The sequence below is a fragment of the Perognathus longimembris genome, chromosome 2 (genome assembly GCF_023159225.1).
Source record: "Perognathus longimembris pacificus isolate PPM17 chromosome 2, ASM2315922v1, whole genome shotgun sequence".
Classification (NCBI taxonomy): Eukaryota; Metazoa; Chordata; class Mammalia; order Rodentia; family Heteromyidae; genus Perognathus; species Perognathus longimembris.
This window is the reverse complement of record NC_063162.1, coordinates 91,042,689-91,066,616: the sequence shown is the minus strand read 5'-3', so window position 1 is coordinate 91,066,616 and position 23,928 is coordinate 91,042,689. Positions and strand designations below refer to the sequence as shown.

General features: G+C 36.9%; 1 protein-coding gene across 2 annotated transcripts in view; it reads right to left on the bottom strand.

Annotated features, from left to right (window-relative positions):
• Window positions 1-23,928, bottom strand: part of Macc1 (MET transcriptional regulator MACC1) — a 62,997-nt gene that overhangs the window by 17,393 nt on the left and 21,676 nt on the right. Inside the window, exons 2-3 of one of the 2 annotated variants that reach the window (XM_048339722.1) lie at window positions 4,676-4,798; window positions 257-2,298 (exon numbers count right to left, since the gene is read on the bottom strand). In XM_048339722.1, coding sequence (XP_048195679.1) covers window positions 257-2,298; window positions 4,676-4,790 — 2,157 coding nt within the window. In that variant the 5' untranslated portion in view covers window positions 4,791-4,798. The remainder of the gene's footprint in view (window positions 1-256; window positions 2,299-4,675; window positions 4,799-23,928) is intronic. The other variant, XM_048339723.1, reaches the window with a different exon arrangement.

Here is a 23,928-nt window from a genome sequence, read left to right as displayed (position 1 = left end):
TTTGCAACTTCAACTTTTAAAACATTCTTTTCTCATATGTTTGGTTATAAATATTTTAAAGCTAATAATGTTTCTTGTGGTAATGCCAGGGTCATGGCTCAGGTAGTAAAACACTTGCCTAGCAAGCACACATCTCTGGGTTCAATCCCTAGTATGGCAAGCAAGTGAAATAATGATGATGATGGTGATGATGATGGTGATGGTGATGATGATGTGCTTTCTCATAAATAAATGACAATAATCAAGAAATACTCACCACAATAAGTTCATAAAGAAACTTCCTTGTATTTCTATTTTCGTGGCAATCTTCCTTTAACTTCTTTACAACAAAAGAAACCTTTTCTGATTCTTTATCTGTTTGTATTCCATCAAAATCTTGCAGAGCCAAATGTGAATAACCCAGCACCTCAGCCAAAACTTTCCAATCATAAACTTTTTCTGACACCAACGTCAATACAACTGAGTATATATAAGTCAGTTTTTTAAATGGCAGGACAATCTGTTCAAGAAGGTTCCTTGTCATAAACTCAGTATCAGATGTAGCCATTACTTGCTCTTTTAAGATTATCTTGACATTTTTGCAATGCACAAGGCCAACCTTACCTCTGAGGACGCCCACATACCACTCTTTCACTTTGGACTGCCCAATGGCTTTTACCTTCCCTTCTCCCAGGAGAGCGATTGTGTCTCCTTTAAAATATTCAAGCAAGTATTCGATCTTGCTTTGTCTGAGCACAGTCTTCAGGGTCACACCATAGTTGGTAAAGTACACTTTTTTATTCTGGAATGTGGGGTATTTTACAAATACCACTGGCAGTAAAGGAACAGACTTAGCTTCTTTCCCTTTCCACAAAGAATCTGGCTGATTAGAGAGCCTTTTCAGATTTGGGGCTGGGTCTGGTGAAGTGATAAAGAACTGTGTAATCGGTCTACCATTGGGAGGCTCCACCTGAATACGGAAGACAAACAAGTGCATTTCTTTGTGATCAACTAGAGAAAATAAAACTTGCCCATGAATTATGTCTCCTGTTTCCAACTGCTTTTGTTTAATTTCTTTCTTTTCTCCTTGTAACTTTACTTCAAAATCAGGATCACATGAGAAAACTGAAATGTTTAAATCCTGAGGCTTGTCAAGTACAAATGAATGCTTTCCCCAGAGCTGAAACACAACTGGAGATGCACTTTTCCCACCTTTATTAATATCAGAGACTGTAAGTCTGCATGGCATATAACTGTGTCCGCAGACTGTGAAAACAGCAGTGAAACTGGGGTGGATGTATTTGGGTCCATAAATTCCAATCGAGGTGGTTTTGTGGATATAATCCCAAATAGTGGCAGCTGGTGGTCGAATGGCTTTGGCCTGGGCAGCAATCACTACATACATCACCCGACTCAATTCAACTAACTTGACTTGGATAGTGTCTTTATAGATATAGCAGTTGTTCAACACTTTGAAAGGGCCTTCTTTATGCCAACTGTGTAAACAAACTATTTCTGTCATGACTTGGCTAAAAGGATCCTTTTTCACTTCAGCCCCAATTTTCATCTCCAGCAAAATAGCTTCCATTGTATTAAGGTTGCTTAACATGATTTCCAACAGGGGGCTGACAGTACATGAAAGATGATGGTTTAGTATTTGTGGAGGATGCAGGAAAGCTCTGAGTGAGACCTCCTGGCATTCTCCCATAGCCACATGGCCTTGGGGCACGTGGACGGTGATATCTGATTCAGGTATCTGTATGGAGCCTCCTTGGTGGTTTAATTTACAAATGCTGATGGTCTCTGCTACTTGTGTCTGGGCCCAACCAGGACTCTGGTTCATTGTATTCAAATCCAGGCAGGAACGGGCCAGCTGACGTTGACTTAACCAGGCCATTTTATAAGCTTCTCGATCATTCTGAAGCCATTCTAGGTCCTGAACTAGGATCTGGTCGGAGTTATGCATTGTCTGATGAGCATGTGCTGTGTCATTTAGAATGTCCAGAAGTTCTGAGACACTTTTGGATCTTCCCGATTTCCTGGAGGAAGACTGCCTCAGTAACTGGTGCACATCGAGCTCATCGCCGGAAGAATCGAAAGAATTTCCCATTTCTATTTCTCTTAAAAACAGCAAAGGATCTTCCTTCAAGATGGAAATCGTTTCTCTCTTCTGGGTATTTCTTAGCTGAGTTATGTCGTCCAAAAATGGGTTCGAAGCAGACAGTTTATTCCAGAATGGATTGGTAGCCTTGGAGGTATCATGGCCATGAAGAGCAGAAGCATCTGGCCTATTGGAAAGCTGTCTTGAGCCGTGGACTTCTTGTGTAAACAAAAACAAAGGGAAACAAAAGTAAGGGGGCATTCTCAGATATAACCAAGATCAGCCGTCCCCCTAGCTTAGAAATCCAACCCTGGCCTTTTACTTGACTTTTTGATCTCTAGTCTATTATCTAATACAAAAACTATAATTAGGTCTAATTGGAAAATAATGAGGAAAAGAAAATTTTGACCACATTTATCTTTAGTCATTATGATACGTAGCAATACACCAATGTATGCAAACTTATTAATATGTAAGCATTATATTGCAATATAGGCAAAACAAAAACTTTTTAACACACTTCTTAAGTCTTCTATGCATGTCTGCATTGTGTCATGTTTTGTTTTTACACAAAAGTAAACATTTGAACAAACTGATTCAATTCTGAATTTTCTAACTACAAAGTAGTCATTGTCGTTATATCTAGACTATCAATTTGATGCCTTGAAACATTATGAAACATTAAAAACCAACATCAAATATATCTATAAAATATCTAAGTCATTTGCTTAATTTAATGGCCATAATTAATTTCTTATTTTCTGGTAACTTTATATTGATAATTTTTAATATAATATTATTATTAAAGTGCTGTACATAGGGATTACCATTTTATAAGTTAGGTAATGAGTGCATTTCTTTTTTTGCACAATGTCATCTCTTCCTTCACCTTCCTCCAGTTTCCCCCTCCAGTCTGTGCCCATAAATTATACTTAATTTTCCACATAGTATATACTGAATAGTACATATTGAATCACCTGTCCTAGTTCCTTTCTGTGCCTCCCCTTTCTCCTACTTCAAACAAAACCCCAAAAGCAAAAACAAATAACACTACCACCACCACCACCAAAAACAACAACAACAACAACAAACCCATGCATCCATTTTCTGGAATTCCTTTCAATAAATAGTATTTTAAATGTTCAGAGAAGTTATGCCTTTGGGTTTCTCACCAAATGTATCATTCTTTAGTCTATTTGTGTGTGAATGACTAGAGTCCTATATAAGTTATCATGCCCAGTTATAGTCTCGATCTAGTTTCCAGGCATGAAAGAAAACATGTCTCTCTGAACTTGGCTTACCTCACATACTATGATTTATTCTAGGTCCATGCATTGACATTTTTAACTATATTTGTATATATAGTATGTAGATATTCAAAGGGTGGTAAATTTAATAACATTGGATTATGTGCATGTGAGAGGGCGAGAGAAAAACGGAGGAAGAAAGAGAAAGAGAGAGAAAAAAACATTGATAGAACAGATCATCATTGGATTTACTCTTGGCAGGAATTCACTTAGCCTTTTGTGACCTTGTTTTGACTCAATTATCACAAGCAATGGAAGCAGGTTATTATTTTGCAAAATGAGCATTTAAGGATTTAGTAACACATTAAAGCATTTCCATTTCCAGTATAAGAATTCCTCTATACCTTATAATATTGAAGCCATAGTTTTGTGTTGAGAATGACTCATATTTGGCCATTTCACACAAAACATCAGTAATGACCCTGGGGACTTGGTGAGTCTCTAAATGCTCTAGAGAAAATAAAAGCAAGAATGAGCAACCAATTTATCAGAGGTTCTATAGAAAAAAAATGGACTCAAGAGCACTGTCACACTGTTTTGTTCGATATGTACAGAATTTTTACTTGATTCAAAGGAATTCTGAGTGTTGTACATTAAAAATTGGAAGATGTATTTTAAATAATATAGGTTGAATTTCTCTTATTTATCCTTCTGTCTGGTTTTTCTCTTAACATGTGGTTTTTCTCTAAGGATCAGTTCAATGGTCTTCTATTGCATGGAAAACAGTTAGGTCCTCCAACCTCCCAAGATCTCTTTTACCGCCCCCCCCCCCATTCACTCTATTTAACAAACTGCAACTTTATTTTAGTACCAGGGTTTGAACTCATATCTCCCACTTGCTAGGCAGAATCTCTCCTAATGAGTGATGCCATCACCTGTTTTGTTTTTGGTTATTTTTTTCTGATTGGATCTCATATTTATGCCACAGCCCTCCTATTTAGCCTTCTTGTATACCTGGGAAGACAGGCACATACCACTTCAATTTTATTTGTTAAGGCTTGAGCTGGCCATAAGATAGGATCCTCCTGACTTCCACTTCCCAATTAGGATTACATGTATATGCCATCACACAAGGCCTTGTGTGATTGCTTATTAATTACTGTTTATTTCTTCACAATATTTACTATATTCTGATACAATGTAGACTTTTGTGCACATTTTCCACAATACTGAATTCTATGATATATACATATATATTTCTATGATGATGTTGGGATTTTATATTTTTTAAACTCCTATATAATTTTGAACATTAGAAAAATGTTACAAAAGTTATAATTTACTGTACCTGTAATATTGCAAGTTTTTGAGAGTTTTTGGGCTTCCATGTCAACCAAATTTCCTTCAGATCTGCTTCGTTCAATTCCTACTGACCAAAAGTGGTTTCTTTCATTGATTAACATTTTTCTACCTACAAAGCAAATGGAGAAGTTTGTTGTTGTTTTTTGTAAACACACAGAAACAAGTTGAAAGATGAAACAAATACAAAATGGACATACATATTTAAATTAAAAATTGCAGGTAAAAATACTCTACATAAGTCTCTTCTAGTGAAGGAAGATGCAAATTAGATATACCAGAATGTGTATTAGCATCATAAAATAAAAATGCTCTCAGATTTTGGATTCATACCAACAAGTAAACTGAAATGCATTAAAAATAATTCATGCATTAAAAACAATTCATGAAAATCCCAAGGACACCAAAAAAGCTTGGCTTTTTGGATATAGAGTCTCATGGACTTTTCTGGCTCTACACCATGATCTTCCCGGTCTTACCTTTCTGAATAGCTAGGATTATAGGCACTAGCCACTAGTGCTTACTATAACTTACTTTTTAATAAAAACATATATATACACCTATTTTAATTGATATATCAAATTATTATATTGATCATATGTAGCATGCTATAGTTTTATATACTTATAGCATGTTGTTTGTTAATACTTAAACTAAATTCAGTAAGAAAAACAAGTGGCAAATATTCATGATATCCCATAAAAGACCATATGTGTTATACCAGCAATGTTACCCATATGTTCTAAATAAGACAGTGTAAAACTATAATTATACTAGAACAAGGGCATAGAACCGAGACCTCAGAAGCAGATGCACATTTATGAAAACTTGATATTTGATCAAGATAGTCATGGGAAGCTATGTGCAAGTGATGGACTATTCACTTAACCATTATAGTACCATTATTTGTCCATGGCAAAAATAATTGCACACACACAAAAAAATCAACTGCCAGAGATTTAAAGGTATACAATGAAATGTGATGGCAAACAGAATTGTGAATGAAAGTGTCATAAGGTGAAATGAAAATCTAAGAGCTTATCCTTAACCTTCTGAAAATAAAGAAATTCTTAAGCAAGGCACACACATGAAATTCAAGCTATGTTAAGTGAGAATACATATATGTACGTATATATGAAAAGACATCATTTAGAAAACATAATTGTGAGAACTTATTTCTAGTGATTGTGAGTGACAAAATACCAATATATCAAATAATCTTCAAAATAAGAATGCTGGGAACATTGCTGAAGATATGGTCTAGACAAACATTTCTAAAGAAAATGGTGAGCACAAATGAATCTCACTCTATTAAAATATCCTGAGTCTCACTGGTAAATGCATGAAATGAAATCCCATGAAAAGCAAAATCACACAAATCAATTACTACTTATAAAGTTTGCAAAACATTTACAGTCCTGTGTCACCAATGGCCAACTGTAACACAAGGAAGTCATACATACTCCTAAAGTACGTACTTTAGACACAACCAATTGGAAGTCTATCTGGTATAATCTGTTATGATCTGGAAAATGTCCATAACTAGTTCTAAGAAATTCCAATTCCAGCATTTGTTCTAGAAAAATCTTGCATAGAGGTATAAAAAAAGACATTTACATGAATGTTCATTATATTACATTTACCAAAGGCTAGAATCAAACAATCATTGACCATAATATAACTGCATAAATATGTTGTGCCAACTTGAGTAGAAATAGCTTAGCAAGAGAATGAGGCACTGAATTTGAGGCTTCCTGCTGGTACACACACACACACACACACACACACACACACACACAAACACACACACACACACAGAGTCGCAATACAGCGAAATATGAATATTTCATATTTCAAGATAAGTCCTCAACTCCATAAAAACTAGGATTGGTGTCTTAAACTATGATCCTTCAGTATCCTTCAAGATCATAATATCTGAGTCACAGGTGGTTGCCAGTGTCTCTGTGGATTAACCCTTCTCTCCAGTTACCACAATAGTTCTCACTTTCCTCCACAGCAGCTGTAGTTACAAAATTGTACTGGAATTACCTGTTTTTAACCAAATGTAACCTCAAGGCCACCTGATATTTCTGATCTGGAAGGCCTGAGACAGGGTTTAAGAATTTTTATTTTTAACCAAGTTGCTAAATAATGCTGATGGTGTGGTTCTGGTAGGTACATGTTGCAAAGTACATTCTGAAATCCATTACACTGACCAACTAGCTTAACTGGCTCTTCATCCCAGTATCCCCCAACAAATCCTCCTCCAGTGTCACTAAACACCCCCCCCACACACACACATATACACCCTTCTCACAAACACAACTCACACATACCTTTCACAATCATATATCCTACATCTGAACATTATTTTTCTATGAACAAAGGAGAAGTAGTATAGGGGAAAAGTTCTTGACTATCAGGACAGAAGGACCTACAGAGGGCAGTGTGTGTTCACTTGGTGGCAGAGAATAATGGCATTGACCACTTACCTGAATTTTGCTCAGATTATACTCAATAACAATTGCTATCCCAAATAGGACTTTAAAAAAAAACTTTACCTATTGAAGTATGATTCAGTCTTTTTAGAATGAATAAATAGAAAATACTTTACTATGCATTTAATTTGGGATACAGTCTTTCCTATGTGCCATCTACTTATTCTGATCATGCGTATTCCACTTATTTTCTCTAAAGAAGCAACGAGTACAGTTTAATCCTTCATTTATTTTAGTGTTTAACTGGACATTAAGAAATTGGTAGTATTTACCAAATATACAATTTACAAAGCTTCCCCAAATATTTTTCCTCTTCCTTTTTTTATATAATGGAGAAAGTATGGTGTTTAAATAAGCAATAACTTAAAAATTATTTTTTTACCCAGGTCCTGGTGGCTCAGACTTGTAATCCTAGCTACTCTGAAGGCTGAGGCTGGTTTGAAGCCAGCCTGAGGCATGGAAGTCTATCTCCAGTTAACCACAAAAAGCCAGAAGTCAAGGTATGGCTCAAGTGGGAGAAGGTAACACTAAGGAAAAAACTCAGGGAGAGTGCCAGGCCTTGTGTCCCAGCTCTAAGACTGGTGCACATACACACACACACATGCACACACACACACACATACACACACTGGTTTTAGGGATAGAGCTTAGCTTAGAACCTTGCTTAGACTTGGAAAAAAATCCACCTTTAAAATCCTCTTTAAATTGTTTATATTACTCTTTCTTTTGTGAAAATCACTACCTTTAGTCTTTTGTGAAAATCACTACCTTTAGCTGGATGAAGGAGTTTACCCAATTCATCTTTGAGTATCAGACCTCCATAATTTCTATAAACCTGATTGTAATGAACTCTTCCCATGATCTCTACTGTATTTAACTCTCGGTCTATGTTATATTAAGATAGTTCTGTGTTAGCTACAATGTTTGTGGGCAGCAACAAATGCAAAACTTTAAAGAGAGTAATTGATGGATCAATACACTTTTCTATCTCTCCCATGTGCCAAAACCTACCCAAATACTATCACATCACTTTACAAATTCAACTGGTCAAGGAAACATGAACACCTACCTCATAAGAGAATAATAATAAGCAATGACATTCAACTAGGATAATACTGTATGTTACTATGGTAACCGTAGGCTTATTGCTTATTATCCCCTTTCTTGTGAGTGATTATATCTGTTTGGTAACATATATCTAACATCAGTTTTTAAGTAGTATGAGAGATTCTTACCTATGATTGTTCTGACCAAAGCTTTTAAGAACCTCACAGGCTGAGAGGACAGATTTTGGCTGTCACTTTTCCTTGAGGAACATGACTTCAGCTGCCTCTCTGTGGAAGGCAGCAGGGAGCCTAGTGCTTTAGGAATATTAGTTTCCTGTGATGCCTCTAAGGCTGGTAACTCAAGACATTTCATCAATACATCATCCTCAATATCACCATGTCAAAATGTCTATCATTTGGTTATATTTCCTTACCATTCCAGCACTGAAAGAGCTGAATTTCAAAAAATTATAGTGATTGTGAACTGAAACATCACATTAGTGAGCAGCAGAGATCAGGAATAAAGAAGTATGAAGTCATAATCTGAGCTCTGTTTAGCTTAGTGATTAAGCCAAGGAAGATCTCCAGAAATATTAATCTGAAAGGAAAAGGATAAAGGACTCTGAACATACTGAAAAATTTTAAAAATCTCAGGTTTAGAGGGAAAAAAAGCAACAATAAAAATAAAGATCTCCAGAAACACAAATGTGAAAGAAAACAGATAAAGGACTCTGAACATATTTAAAAGTTTAAAAAAATCTCAGGCTTAGGGGAAAAACAACAGTAAAATACAATGAGCACAAGAAACTATTTTTGAGGGTTTGCTGCACTCTTGGCATGAACACTCTCATTATTTTGGAACCTTCTTAGTCTAAGAATATAAAGATACTAAGCATCAGAGCTAATACTTAAAGTTAAAGATACTGGGTCCTAGAACACACAATTGCATGCTGTACTGTGATGCCTACCTATGATCACACATGTTCTTCCAAAGGAATTAGAATGTGAGACTATGCCCCAGCATGTTGCTAAAGAATGGCTTCAATTCCGATCTCAGAAGATGTTCTCCAAGTTCAGGGGTACTTTCATCATGGACATATGACCTGCAGAGTGGCACAGGACCTCACTATCGGGATCATGGGTTAGTGATCTATTGGGTAAGGAGTCTGAATTAGTTCATGTTTTGTCACTGAGACAAAACACCTTATAAAAACAACTTAAAGGAGGAATAAGTTAATTTTTCTCAGAGTTTCAGGGATTTCAGTCAATGGGTTTTATGCCTTTGGGGTCATGTAAATACAGAAATAGCTCAAAGGAAGCTTATAATGGCAGCTAGGAAACAAGAGTCCTATAAGAAGGGCTCAGAACAATATGTACCTTTAAAAACATACCTCCAGTGACCTACCACCACCAGCTACCTCCCACACATTTTCTAAAGGATATTTAGTTATGAACTTGTGAACTAATCAAAGGATTAATCCACTGATGAAGTTAGAACTCTCATGATCCCATCACCTCTCAAAAATCCATCTGCTGGCAAAGAAGCCTTTAACACATGAGCCTTTTGAGAAGCACTTTATATTCAAACCACAACAGGGCCTGATATTTTCATTTGTGCCAGCCTGATTCAAGGGTTGAAAACCTTTGTGCTTCATACCCAGAGAAATGGCTCAAATTATGGGAGGCCTTGACAAAAGAGAAAAATCAGTATTTGGGGTGAGGAACATTTTACAGAGGATAAAACCAAACTGTGGACTAAGTTGCCTGAGATTCAAACTCATCATGGACAGGTTTAGGAATCCCATTCTCATTGCTTTGCTATAACTCCATAAGAAATGGAGAGGGTATGAGAAGAGTTCTACCCATTTCCATGAACACTACAAGAATCTTAAATTACATAATGGCAAAAGCTATAACAGGGGGCTGGCCTAGTGGCAAGAGTGCTTGCCTCCTATACATGAGGCCCTGGGTTCAATTCCCCAGCACGACATATACAGAAAATGGCCAGAAGTGGCGCTGTGGCTCAAGTGGCAGAATGCTAGCCTTGAGCAAAAAGAAGCGAGGGACAGTGCTCAGGCCCTGAGTTCAAGCCCCAGGACTGGCCAAAAAAAAAAAAAAGCTATAACAGCATAGAATTTCAAATTCAAAGCAAAAAAATGACATGACAAAAAGGTTTAACCTAGCATTTAACCAGAGTAAACTACAGAGGGCTCCAACTCTATCATTGCAGCTCCCACCACATAAGGGTTCTTTGGATACTATGTGTGCCTAAGGCAGGGAGAATTCAGTCTGTTGACAAGGTCATTTCTGATTGTTTTCATTTTACCTCATACTTATAGCAACTTGCCTTTCCCTCACTAAGCAGAGCCATATATCATAACTTGATAAAAACAGAAGGTGAGGAGATATAGCTAAGTGATAGAGCACCTACGTACCATGAGTGAGGGCCTAGGTATAACCCTTACCACACCCCCACCACACACACAACTGCCAGACCACCTCCACCAACAACATTTTAATATGAAGCCTCTTTTGAAAGTTTAGAGGGTAGTCCATGAAGATAGAAGTGTTTGTTAATAAGAGATCATTCTGATCAACATTCATTATAAATGAGAGTTCTTTTAATACTAAGTACATAACTATCACTAGATGTTTATTTCTTTAATATGAACTCCTTCCCATGTGCTCATTTTACATGCTACATGTAGAGTCATACACCTTGGTTTAGAATTGGTTGGTTTAGAATTCCTTAGTTTAGAATGAGAAATCTTAAGAAAAAGTCAGATAGCACAAGTTTATACAAGTAAGTGTATGTTATTCTTCTGTAAGAAGTTCAAAAATGAGTATAAATTAGAGATGACATTTACAAGAAGTTGGTAGGAAGATCAAAACAAAAATACTTTCACAAACATTAGGCTGCAAGTTCCAGTATACTTACTATCAATGAACCACAAAGGTCTAAAAATAATTACAGTCAGAAAAACAAGCTCCTTCGTGACCATGTGTTACACATAAATCCCTAAGCAGGAATATCACAGTACCAGGAATTCCTCAGTCCCAAGCCTTACGACACGTTCCACACATTAAATTCCTTTTGAGGAACTCTCTTGATGTGGGTGGCTGTCATCTCACACAAAGGCAATTCTGTCAAACCAGATGGGAGCTTTGGGTCCAGTTGAGCAGCTATCTACCCTACTAACCTATATAAACCCTATATATGAACACATTTTAGGTGAGTCCCCAAAGGAGGGGCAAGATCACCTGGCCCAGTAAAAACTTCAAGCTGGACTGGCTAAAAACTCTCTTGAAGACCCAATCTGTTAAATAACAGATGGAAGTTGGGGCTCTTGTGCAAATGAAGAGTAGGAGTTACAAAGCCTGAGCAGAGGCTATTTGACCTTTGTGAGTTGTGCTGTGGTATTAGAGGCTTTTTTTTTCTTGACTTTCCAAAACTTTGTTAAGGAAAACATAGTAATGAATTTGTCATAAAATCTCCAGTGTTTTCCATGAAATATTCCCAGTGATGAGTCTATCAGCATTGACTTTAAGTAATCGTTGCTCCTAGCAAACTCTCAAATATATCATCAGTAAAAAACAAAACAAAACAAAACAAAACAAAAAATTCATTCCCGTGAATGGGATGAGTATAACTGTGACATGAGTTAGTCAGATAGGACTTTGAGGTTGAATAATTTTGAATTGTTTTTTTATCTGTAACTTTCTATGCAAGAGAAGTTTTCTCCATTGCATTTTTGTATCTTTCCTTTCCTTTTCTTTTCTTTCCTTTCCTTTCCTTTCCTTTCCTTTTCTTTCCTTTCCTTTCCTTTCTTTTCCTTCCTCCTCTTTCTTCTTCTTTTCCAATTCTGGAACTTGAACTCAAGGCCTCACACTCTGATGAAGGCCGGTATTCTACCGCTTGAGCCACATATCTGCTTCCATTTTTTGATGGTTATTTGGGGATTAAGAGTCTTATTTCTGCCTGATCTGGCTTTGAATGGCAATCTTCAGATACCAGCCTCCCTAGTAGTGAGGATTACAGGATTTTGCCAATGGCTCCTGGCAGAAGGGTAGGACTAGAGGCAGATTCCAGTATGGCTAAGGATGTTAAACCTGAAGGGCCTTCAGTTTTCAAGGAACTAAGCCTAAGTCTGTACTTGCTTTTGTTGCAGAGTTCACTCTGTAAAACTCCACTGCTTCATGGAGTCATTGATAGTAAATCATGAGTTTGAACTGGTTGTCCCTTACTGAACTATAACTTTTCTCTTTTGTATATTTTTCTTACATATAAACACATTTGTATTAAGTACAAAGGTTTTGGATTTAGAATTCTCTTGTTTCTGACCTTTGAGTATAAACTTGGGAAAGTTAGTAAATATTTTGGGGATTCTGTTTCTCATTTGTAAAATATGAGATGGTGTCATAATTCATATATAATATCCCACAATCCTTACCAAGCTTCTATAAGGATCAAAGGAAATACTATATAAAAGAGGTCATGATGAGATGATTCTCCCTCTCTTCTTCCTTTCTTTCCCTGTGGATTATCCCAAAGCAAAGTTTAGAAATGGTTTTATCCCATTCTGACCTAGCTCTGTTCCTTGCTCAGATGAACCCAAACCTTATTCACTCATTCCCTAAAGACTAAAAATAACTGCCTACTAGCTGTGCCTTGGGACCCCCAACAACCTGTCCTTCACCCTTACAGACAACTTCACCACCCATTCACAACTCCTACCTAAGGAGATCCTTGTACCTAGGACAAGGGAGACACTGAGATGCTGGCAGAAGCAGCTTGCCTTCAAAATAAAATGGGTGATTTGCACAGCAACACTTAGAAATGAATTCACTAATTTGTTGTTGGTCAATAGAAGAAGGATAAATTACATACTTCAACACATTCTTGCAATAAGCATATGAATCATAAGCCAATAGAGCTTTTCATTAAATATTAAATACTGTGAACTTCCAATGACCACCAAGAGCGGATTCAGATAATCACTATCTATATTGTCAATTTTTTAACCACATCTGTGTTTCAGCGGTTTTAGGCAAGAAAAATGAAATGCTCCTGGAAAAGTCACTTAAAGAATATTGGAAAAGAGGAGACTGAGGGGTAGTGTAGCCCAGTAGCAGCTATGCAAGGCCCTAAATATAATCCCCAGCACCACAAATCAAAAGTAAAGGAATATTAAAAAATAAGAAATGGAAAGAACTCTACTTAAGTGTAATAGTTATTTTGTTGTTTAATCATCTGGTAGTTTTTCTTCATCTCTTTGAAAATAACTTAAAGATAACTATACTTTCTAATTAGATTTTAGCAGACTTTTTGGAGTAAAATGTAGTGACTTTTAGCTTACAGTTGCTCCACTGTTATTGAACAGAATTTATTCAAAGTCCTAATATTATTTACCCAGATAACATTCTATGTAAGCTCACTGCTAAATGCCTATGCATATATGTATACATAGTGGAATGACTTAATGTTTAAATTAATAATAGGTAAATAACTAAATTCAGTATATTTTGTTCTACTCTGAAGTTCTAAACAGTAAATAAAAGACAAAAGAAAAAAGAAAAACACAAAACGGAATTAGAATTGTCCATTCCTGCCTTTCTTATTCCACAAAACCAAACCCCATCTCTTCACAGCCCAAAGTGACTGAGCACCTTCTCAAAAAGGCATGCATCCGAGGCTGGGGATATGGCCTAGTGGCAAGAGTGCCTGCCTCATATACATGAGGCCCTGGGTTCGATTCCCCAGCACCACATATACAGAAAATGGCCAGAAGTGGCGCTGTGGCTCATTGGCAGAGTGCTAGCCTTGAGCAAAAAGAAGCCAGGGACAGTGCTCAGGCCCTGAGTCCAAGGCCCAGGACAGGCCAAAAAAATAAAAAAAAAAAAGGCATGCATCCTATTTACCTCCCCTTCACTGAAAGCAGGTTCCATGCTCAAGGGCAAGTTTGCTTTGATCTCTGCAGAGACCCTCTGCTGTTCTGCGGAGCTGGTGGGCTCCTGGTGGTCACCTGAAAGAAGGCTGAGAGTTGTGCACATAGCACCACCTGGTGCCAGGTCATGGACTTCCTGGACTGCCCTTCAGAGAATTGATCTGTGTCTTGGTGTTGGCTCCCAACCAGTTCAGTATAAAACATTAGTCTTCAATGTTCCTTAGCATCAAAATAAACATTTACACTTTAAAAACAATGCTGATGTTCAGAAAGCATCCTAGGAATCTCATGTAGAGGCAGTCATTGCGGTCACTGATCTTATAAAAGTCTCCCAGGAGATCTCTTTCTCTCTCTCTCTCTCTCTCTCTCTCTCTCTCTCTCTCTCTCTCTCTCTCTTTCTGTCACACACACACACACACACAGCCACTAAATCATAATGTTAAGCTAAAGAAAATATGTATGCTTCATTTTGTTATGTTTTACATAAGTATATTCCAGACATACTAAGATATGTGGCAGCTCAAGCTACCTATCCTCACAAAGCAATTTGACCACTGGCAAGAGGCACTGATGGGAACATTGCACAAGACATAGGATTTCAGTATGTAAAGGAAAAGGCTAAGAACATCTTCCCACTTGCACACCCCATCCATATATAGGCTAAGGATCCCATGGCCTCATGGAGGTTAGTTCTGCTCTAAGTCTTAGAGACAAGGACTCTCCCTCGGTCCCATTTCTTGTGGTTCGTGTTGCTTTGTCTTTTCTTTCTTTTAGAACTGTAAGGTCTGATGGAGATACTTCTCCACATTAAGGGAAAGTCTGCGTTCTGCTGATGGATGAAACAAAATGTTTTCTTATGCTTGTGGAGGAAATTCCTAGCTCATCAAAAAATTGCATTATGGACAGAGTCTGAGTTCAGCGACTCATTTTAGAAAATATGTGTTTATCTAGCATTATTCATTTTAAACAGCCTTCACAAAGGTATGGCACTAACAGATAACTAATTCTACACCTGGCCACATGCCATCTTGGCCCAGCCATTCAATTCTCCAAGAAATGGTATATTGATTCCAAATATGCTGTCATTAACCTGTTTTAGAACTAAGAAGGCTGGGATTGATGCTGCTGAGAACTATGGGAAAACTTGCTCTGAAATGAAGGCTAAAAGAATTCTCTCTTCTTGCCTTTGAATATATAAATTCTGATATATTGTGATTTAAAAAAAAACATCTTAGATGTATGGTTTAAAAGAAATAGAGTTTAAAGAATACCGAACATGTAATATGACATAAATTATTCTAGATTATTTTCTAATGTAAGTACATCTAACATATAAATGGATACATTTTTAAATGTCATTCAATGTTTCAAATAAATTCACACACACATATCCTTTTCTAACACTGCATATACATGTTTATTTATTTATTTATTTATTTATTTATTTATTTTTGCCTGTCCTGGGGCTTGGACTCAGGGCCTGAGCACTGTCCCTGGCTTCTTTTTACTCAAGGCTAGCACTCTGCCACTTGAGCCACAGCGCCACTTCTGGCCATTTTCTGTATATGTGGTGCTGGGGAATTGAACCCAGGGCCTCATGTATATGAGGCAGGCACTCTTGCCACTAGGCCATATCCCCAGCCCTATTTATTTTCATAGAATAATTTTTGTTAATAGCTCTGGCACTAGTAAACACTTTAGATAACTTGGAAGCTTCTCATCAGAATATTGGCATTGCCTTTAATCTTGAAATGAGACTTTTCCTTCTCATCTTTTTTTTTGGAAGAATTAATAGCATTTTAATATGACTCTTGGCCCTGATGAGAAAATCTAATGCTAATAAGTTTGCTGATGGTAAAGATGAAGCAGTTTTAAATCAATAGCTTTAGAGCCCTTTCGAACATAGCAAAGATTCAGCTGGAATTCTGATAGGACTCTTTCCATTGTAAGCCACAAGAAAACACTAAAAGTCAAAGGTCATTGATGGAGTCAGAATCTCCAGCTGATTTCACAAGTCCTCAATAATGTACCCTCACTTTGGGCCTCTGTGCTGTGGTTCCTGTCTGACAGCATAGGTACTATAATCAATTACAATATTGAATTTGATGAGGATTTGTAATATATATTGTTTATGTATAGCATGTTTTCTTGAATCATATTTTTCAGTTTTTAAATATATTGCCATTTATTTATAAATTCGTTTCTTTTCACAATGTATATGTATATCAGAACATGTACGTAACTTACATATAGCGATTTCTGCTATTTATACTTCAATAGAGTTGGAAAACATTACATTAAAAAAGAAAAGTTAAGTTAGGCTGGGTGGCTGGTGCCTGTGATCTTAATTATTCAGACTCCTGATGAGATCTGTGGATGGCCATTCAAAGCTAGTCTGGAGCAGGAAAGACCAGAAGACTCTTAGCTCCTAATAACCACCAAGAAGCTGGAAGTAGAGCTGTGGCTTAAATGGTAGAGCATTAGCCATGAGGAAAAATGTGCAGGACAGCATCCAAGCCCTGAGTTCAAGCCTCATGCCCAGTACTAAAAACAACAAAAAAAAGTTAGAGTAGTTCACCTATGAGATAAATGAGAACCACATTAGGACTAAAAAGTTTGCCTCATGTCATAGCTGAGAAAGTCAATGCCAGATTGAACTCCAAGTGTACCATCTCTAAATCCCAGACACTCCTCTCATCTACTTTCCAAATAGGGATAAAATACTTAACCTCAAAGGTTAACCTTACCCAGTTTATTTATTAAAAACAAAAAACAACAACATAAAATCAAAACACCAAACCCATGATTGCCAGATGGCCCAGCATTCCACTGCTAGGCATTTATCCCAGATAAGCATGTTGGGGGGTGGCAGGGGGGAGGTTCCACGTCTCCCCCAGAGTCCACCACTGAGATACAGTCTCAAGCAAAAAGATGGGTTTATTGGGGAAGCAAAAAGCAAAACTGCCCAGCCGGGGATGTAGCACAGACTCGGGAGCTGAAACTATGGCACCCAAAAGCGGGCTGACCAGCCAGGGACACAGCACAGACTCTGTAGCTGCCACCATGACCCCGAGCAGGCCTCAAATCGGGGTTTATAAAGGTAAAAGCATAGCACAGATGTAGGGGGTTGAGGCAGGGGATAGAGCAAGTAGCAAGCAACAAGCAAACGTGGCACAGATGTAGGAGGTTGGCACAGGGGGTAGAGCAAGCAACAAACAAGTTAAGCAAGCCATTTACAGAAGCAGAATTATGGGGTTAGGTTAACCTAATCTTCTCCCCCACCCCAGCATTTCCTACTATGTTTCTCTAATCAAAATGGCATCAGCTGTACCCCCTACAACAAGCAAAAACTTCTGTTTCTACAAAAACCTTTACACAATTGTTCATAGCAGGTAAGATTTTTTTTTTTTTTTTGCAACAGCCCCTAAATGGAAACAACCCAAAAGCCCTTCAGTGAGTAACTTACTACATGGATGTCCAAACGATTACTCAGCAATAAAAAGGAACAAACTTTAGGTTTGCACAACAATGTGAATATATCTCAGGCATTATGGTATGTGGAATGCCATATGGTTTCTTTTCCATAATATAATCTACATGGAAAAATTATGGAAGTGGAGAACAAATTAGTTGATAGCAGGGGAGAAGGATGGAGTGAAAGAATGGGTGTAAGGGGAAAAGGAAAAGGCTCTATGGTACTCAGTCTTAAATTTCTTGTGGCCCTTGTCTGTAAGTAAAAAGGAAGCAGGGATTTCTGTCTTACAATTGCATGAAACTAATGAACTGAACTCTATGAGGAGAATTCAGCCCAATGGACTGATTTAGGCCTAATGGTACCTTTAAAAGAGAACCAACCCTTATTGTGCCTGACTTCCTGCAGAAGAGTGAATGAATACATTGTGACTGCTCTAATCCTCTAGATGTGTGATTATTGCACAAATAGGAATCTAATACATCAAAATAATTCTAAAGTTTATCTGGAGGGGAAAAAAACTGTCCAAAACTTATTTTTAGCTCTCGTTCTCACCCAACCCACTTCCCTACCTCTCTGTAATCTGTAGTGTCAACAATTCTTCAACTCTGAAACCGTCAATACCTAACTTTTAGTACCATTCCCACTTCTTCATGTCCTCATTTACCTCCTTAGCTGCTTAGGTGTTGTTCCCCCACAGTGGAATAATCGAATCTTAACTTCCAAGCTCTCTTTCTCTGTATCATAATGATCTGGAAAATCTCTGAGATTGACAGCAGCCAATCTAAGGCCTAATTTTGGATGTTGGCAGCTGCAGTACATGACTGTAAGCCCCAACTATGCTCAAAAAAGTGGCATACCCTACATGATTACTGTATATGATTTTGGTACACTGGATATTGTATATATGCCTACCTGATCTAGGGAAGGGAAAGAAAAATGAGGGCGTAAGATATCACAAGAAATGTATTCACTGCTTTATTATGTAAATGTACTCTCTTTGCACAACACCTTGTCAATAAAATTTAATATAAAAAAAGTACATGGCAATCCTACATCTGCTCTCTACCTAAGCTTACTACCACTTTAAAGCAATTCTCCCATCTATAGCACTTTCAAACACTCCGTTTGATTTCACTCTTGCCACATAATTTTCTGTAAGAGAAAAAATTAGGAGAAGAGAACTCTATAAACCTCATACTCAATTTATGAAATTGTGTGTGTGTGTGTGTGTGTGTGTGTGTGTGTGTGTGTGTGTGTGTTGGTCCTGGGGCTTGAACTCAGGGCCTGCATGCTGTTTCTGGGCTTTTTTCACTCAACAATCCCTTGAACCACAGCTTCACTTTCAGCTTTTATTTCTTTCCTGGTGGACATAAGAACCTTATGGACTTTCCTTCCTTTGAAACATACTTCCCAGACCTCAGTCTCCCTCGTTGCTAGAATTACAGGTGTGAGCCACTGGTATCTAGTGACTCTACCAACTTCTGATGCCTATATCTGCATGATTTTCTTAGTGCTATTTCTTTAATATAGGGTCATAAGAATGTTCTGCAGAGAGGGAAATATTATGATTCAGATACTCATATGCTAGAGATGTGAGAGAAATACAAGAATCTGTGGTTTATAGTGAAATAGTTTCACTGGTTAAGCAAGTCTTAACTACAAAGGTTGGTCTTTCCAGAAGGCGTAGTTTTGCAGGACTAATTGATTAAACATTAGGAAAAACATTATCATTCCTCCTTGCACACCCTGCCTTGTATCCATTAAAATGTTATCTTTTAAATAACCTTATGAGAGATAGTCATTCAAGGAAATGTTATTCAAAGGAACCTGACAAAGTACCTGTATTCAACAGTATTTTATATTCTTTTTTACATTCCAGTCACATTTATAATAAGGGTGTACAGCATTTAAATTACACAGTTAAATTCAAGTCCTAGGACCAAAACCCTTGCAACTTGAACTTAGAAGCCAAGTAGATGGAAAGGACTTTCAATTATGATTCACAGAGACCTTTTCCTCTCTATTCCTGAGTGTAGAACTCACAATACTCTCCCTCCTCCAGACAAGATTGTAAAGAAAAACAGTATTAGTATTTCAGAAATTAAATCTGTACTACCAAGACATGGTTACTTAATCAGAGCGCTGCAACTTGCTATAATGAGGGCTCAGAAATAAGCAATTTAAATTCTATCAATATTTCAGCCGCTTATCCACCATAAGTTTATAGAAGACCACATTTCAAGATGTATTTTTCAAAACCACATCTTCTTTGAACAATATCTGAAGTGAGTATTCCAATTAGATCGACTAAGGAGATACAAACTGAAAAGAAATTGTATGTAATCATAAAAAAGCCCCCCAAATGTGGTGGTACTTACAAAGTCCATGTAAGAAACAGAAATATTTCTTCCAATACATTTTGTCTATTAAGATAACTGAAAAGAAAGTGACCTACTTTATTGTAAATAGAAGAGAATGAACAAAATGAAGTAACATTGCTTGAATACTTTTAAAGCACTGCTAACAAAAAATGGTAACAGAAAATAAAGAGAAGAAAAATTAGAAATCTGGAAAAAAGAGATTGTCTATCTTTATTTTTTAGAAGGAAAAATGCTTAGTGTAGAATTTTCCACTTGTGGTGTTACGATGGTGCTAAAAAAAATGAGGTCTTGCAATATTTTGCACTTCAGTTCTTCAGATTAGGGATGACCAACCTGTACTGTTTTGATACAATTGTAAATCTATATAACTCTATCATGTAAAATGGGAAATTATGCTTAAAAAGGAAAGATTGTCAATTGTAAATCTATATAACTCTATCAAGTAAAACTGGAAATTATGCTTACAAAGGGATTGTCTCATGTAGGTTACCCTTTTATTAAAAAATAATTAACAATAGCTGTTTCTGGAAATCCTCTGTGCTAGGGAATTTTTTATATACTTTATACCTGCCACTTCTAATTCTCACAGCAATGGTATGGGTTAGGTGATCTTATTGTCAACATTTTATAGTTACAGAAACTATATTATAGGGACATTAGTTAATTTACCCAACAGCATACTGCCGAGAAGACAAAAAATAGAAACAAAACCTCCAAAATGTAGCTTCTGAGTTAAGGCTCTTCACCATAACATTGAGAATCACATGTGGGGAACATCTGAGTAGCAATTCCGCAGGGACGATTGTGAAATTGTCACCAACTTCCCAGAGCCATGTGACACCCGTATTTCAATCATGCCAGCTCTAAGTTGGGTTTGCTGGTCTCAGAGGTAGGTTGTCCTTCCTCATTTCCTTGTATGGTCTTCCCACAATGCCTTACATGCTAAAAAACTTGTTAATCAGAATGTTCTCTGGGTTTTCCAATGTAAGTCAGATGAGGTATTCATCACCAACAATATTTGAAAAGGTTATGGAAACTTTTAATATAGAATGAATCCCCAAAACCTGAAGTATTAACAGTTAAGAAATTCAAGTAAATTATTGTTAGGCTATATGAACATATAGCTGTGATATACATGGAATACTATTAAAATCATGGCATCAAATTGAAAAAAGATAAAATAATAAAATAAATAAGCTCCAAATGTAACATAAAGGGAAGATTAGTCTTCTAGACTCAAATCTATTCAGACTATTACTAAAATATTATATGGAAGCTTTGAGAGAATCCAAGTGAGAAAAACAAAAATGTCAATGGATTGGGTTTGAGGGACTTGGGTTAATGTGTTTTTAAAAAAAGTAAAGAATGAACTTATAAAGATTCTTTCTGGGGGAAAAAAAAAGTAGTATACAGAAGCCAGGCACTAGCTACTCGGGAAATTGAGATCTGATAGTGGTGGTTTGAAGCAGGAATGTCTGTGAAACATTTATCTCCAATTTACCAACAAAAAGCCAGAATGAGGGTGTGGCTCAAATGGTAAAATACCAGACTTGAGCAAGGGAGAAACAGCCAAGCAAGAGCACAAGTCCTTGAGTTCAATTCCCAATGTCAGCACAAACACACATACCAAACAAAAAATGATGCAAAAAGATGTTCATCTCCAAACAGTTTGAAAACCTAAAGTAAATTAGTTAGACATATTTGTAACATAGACAGTAATAAATTATGAAAAATATCCATTAATTTTCCCTTGAAAACTGAGAAAGAGACAGTGTCGGTAGAGTGAAAGTCATTTGCAACAAATCAATGACAGTGCATGAAGATTTTCTAAGTAGTTTGCAAAACTATTTGAAATACAGCATCTACACAGTTTATGTGAATGACTTATTTTATAAAATGTCAACCACAGTGTGAAAGCTTTAAAAGCATTGCCAACAAGTAACATTTAAATTCCACAGCCTATTAGTTCTACACCAAAGCAGAGGGAACTGCCTACATTCACAGACACACAGATATGCACGCACATGCATATGAACATGTGAGTGTGTATGCACACACAGAAAAAGAGAGAAGAGAAATAGCTAAAGTTGCTATATGAATACACCATACATAAGTGACTTAAATAATAAGGGTTTATTCCTAACACTTTGGAAGTTGAAGATCAGGGAGCAATCTGGGTCAGGTTCTTGGCAAGGCTCTGTTTTCCTGATTTATAGAAAGTTGTCTTCTTGCTGTGTCTTCATAGGTGGAGAGGTAACTCATTCTCTGTCCTCTTCTTACAGGGGTACTAATTCAATCCATGAATCACTAATAATCTCCTTCCTAAATACCTCATCTCTTAGTTCACCACAGTGCTGTTAAGTTTTTAATACATATGTGTAAAGAGATGTATTTCCTAACTGAAAGCTATCCAGGAAATTATTTATATTCTATGTACTCTGGTCTCTGTGGTCCAAGAGAATGCAGACCCCTACCTCTGTGATGATCATTGCATTTACCCAAACATTTCCACCTGTCTGCCTTTCTGAACGCATGGTAAGATTATAACTCCTGACTTCTTATGGTCAGACAAATCCTATGTCTAGCTCTAGCTGATAATGAGATGGAGTGGAAGTGAGGTGCGTTATTCCCAAAAGAGTGGACAGTTGTCACTGAGAGACCTTCCAAATGCTTATGAACATTTCCCCTGGGGGAATGAGTAATGCTTAATTACCATTTGAGATAATACTAATTTTCTATTTAACTTCCTTACAGATAATAAGCTTCACTGCCACAACCTTCAAAGAAAAACTAGTGAAGAAATGAAACAAGAACAATAAATTAAATGTTTGGTATTTTAAGTCACAGGTATTTGGCGAGTTGTTTCTTACTATCATATAAAACCCTAAGTAAAATAACACTTATTCCCATAGGCCACTTGCCCTGGATTCAGCAAGGAATTGTCAATTGAACATAACAATATTTCTGTTTTTCTTTTTTTTTTTTTTTAAGTTGCAAGACTTGAACTGGGGGCCTGGGCACTGTCCCTGAGCTCTTCAGTTCAACACTAGCACTCTACCACTTGAGCCACAGCACCATTTCTGGTTTTCTGGTTATTAATTGGAGATAAGGATCTCATAGACTTTCCTGCCCTTGTTGGCTTTGAACTTCGATCCTCAGATCTCAGCCTCCTGAATAGCTAGGATTATGTGTGTGAGCCTCCAACATCTGGCAGCAATATTTCTTAAATTTGAATAATAGATAAAATTTATAGATAAAGAATAATTTTAAATGAGGAGAGCCTAAATTAAAAAAATAACCCTAATGCTAGTTAAATTTAAATGTGGCTACATTAAAGGTTTTTAATAAGTTCCATATGCAATTACAATTTGCCATATTCAACCAAAGTACTGTTGCTTATTAATATTCTAAATATGATTTAATCTTCAAAATAACTGCATTGACTTAACATCATGATATTGCTTTGCTGATGGTAAATTGCTACTATAAAGGAGCATCAATGCATCTAACTCAGAGGCCTTTGAGTCCAATGTATTGATGCCTAGCAAATGTCATGAAGACTCAATTTTTCTATATTAAAGCCCTGAATTGTTGCCCCCTGTGACACTTGGCACCTGCAGAACTGAAATGCATTGTTTTTATATTTCCTGAACTTGTCTTAACTTATTGCTGTGAGATGATCCAAGTGGTACTGCAGTGCTCACTCAAGCCACACCACCTGGACATTCTCAGAAAAGGTGGTGTGTCATCAAGGATGAGCCAGGTAAGCTACATCAGCATAAAATCCAAAACTTTACAAATTCTAGTACATATCTTCCCAAAGCCAAAGTCACTAACACGGGTTTGATAACACTTGGAAGAGGGAACTGAAGATCTTGATTGAAAGTAAGAAAGAAC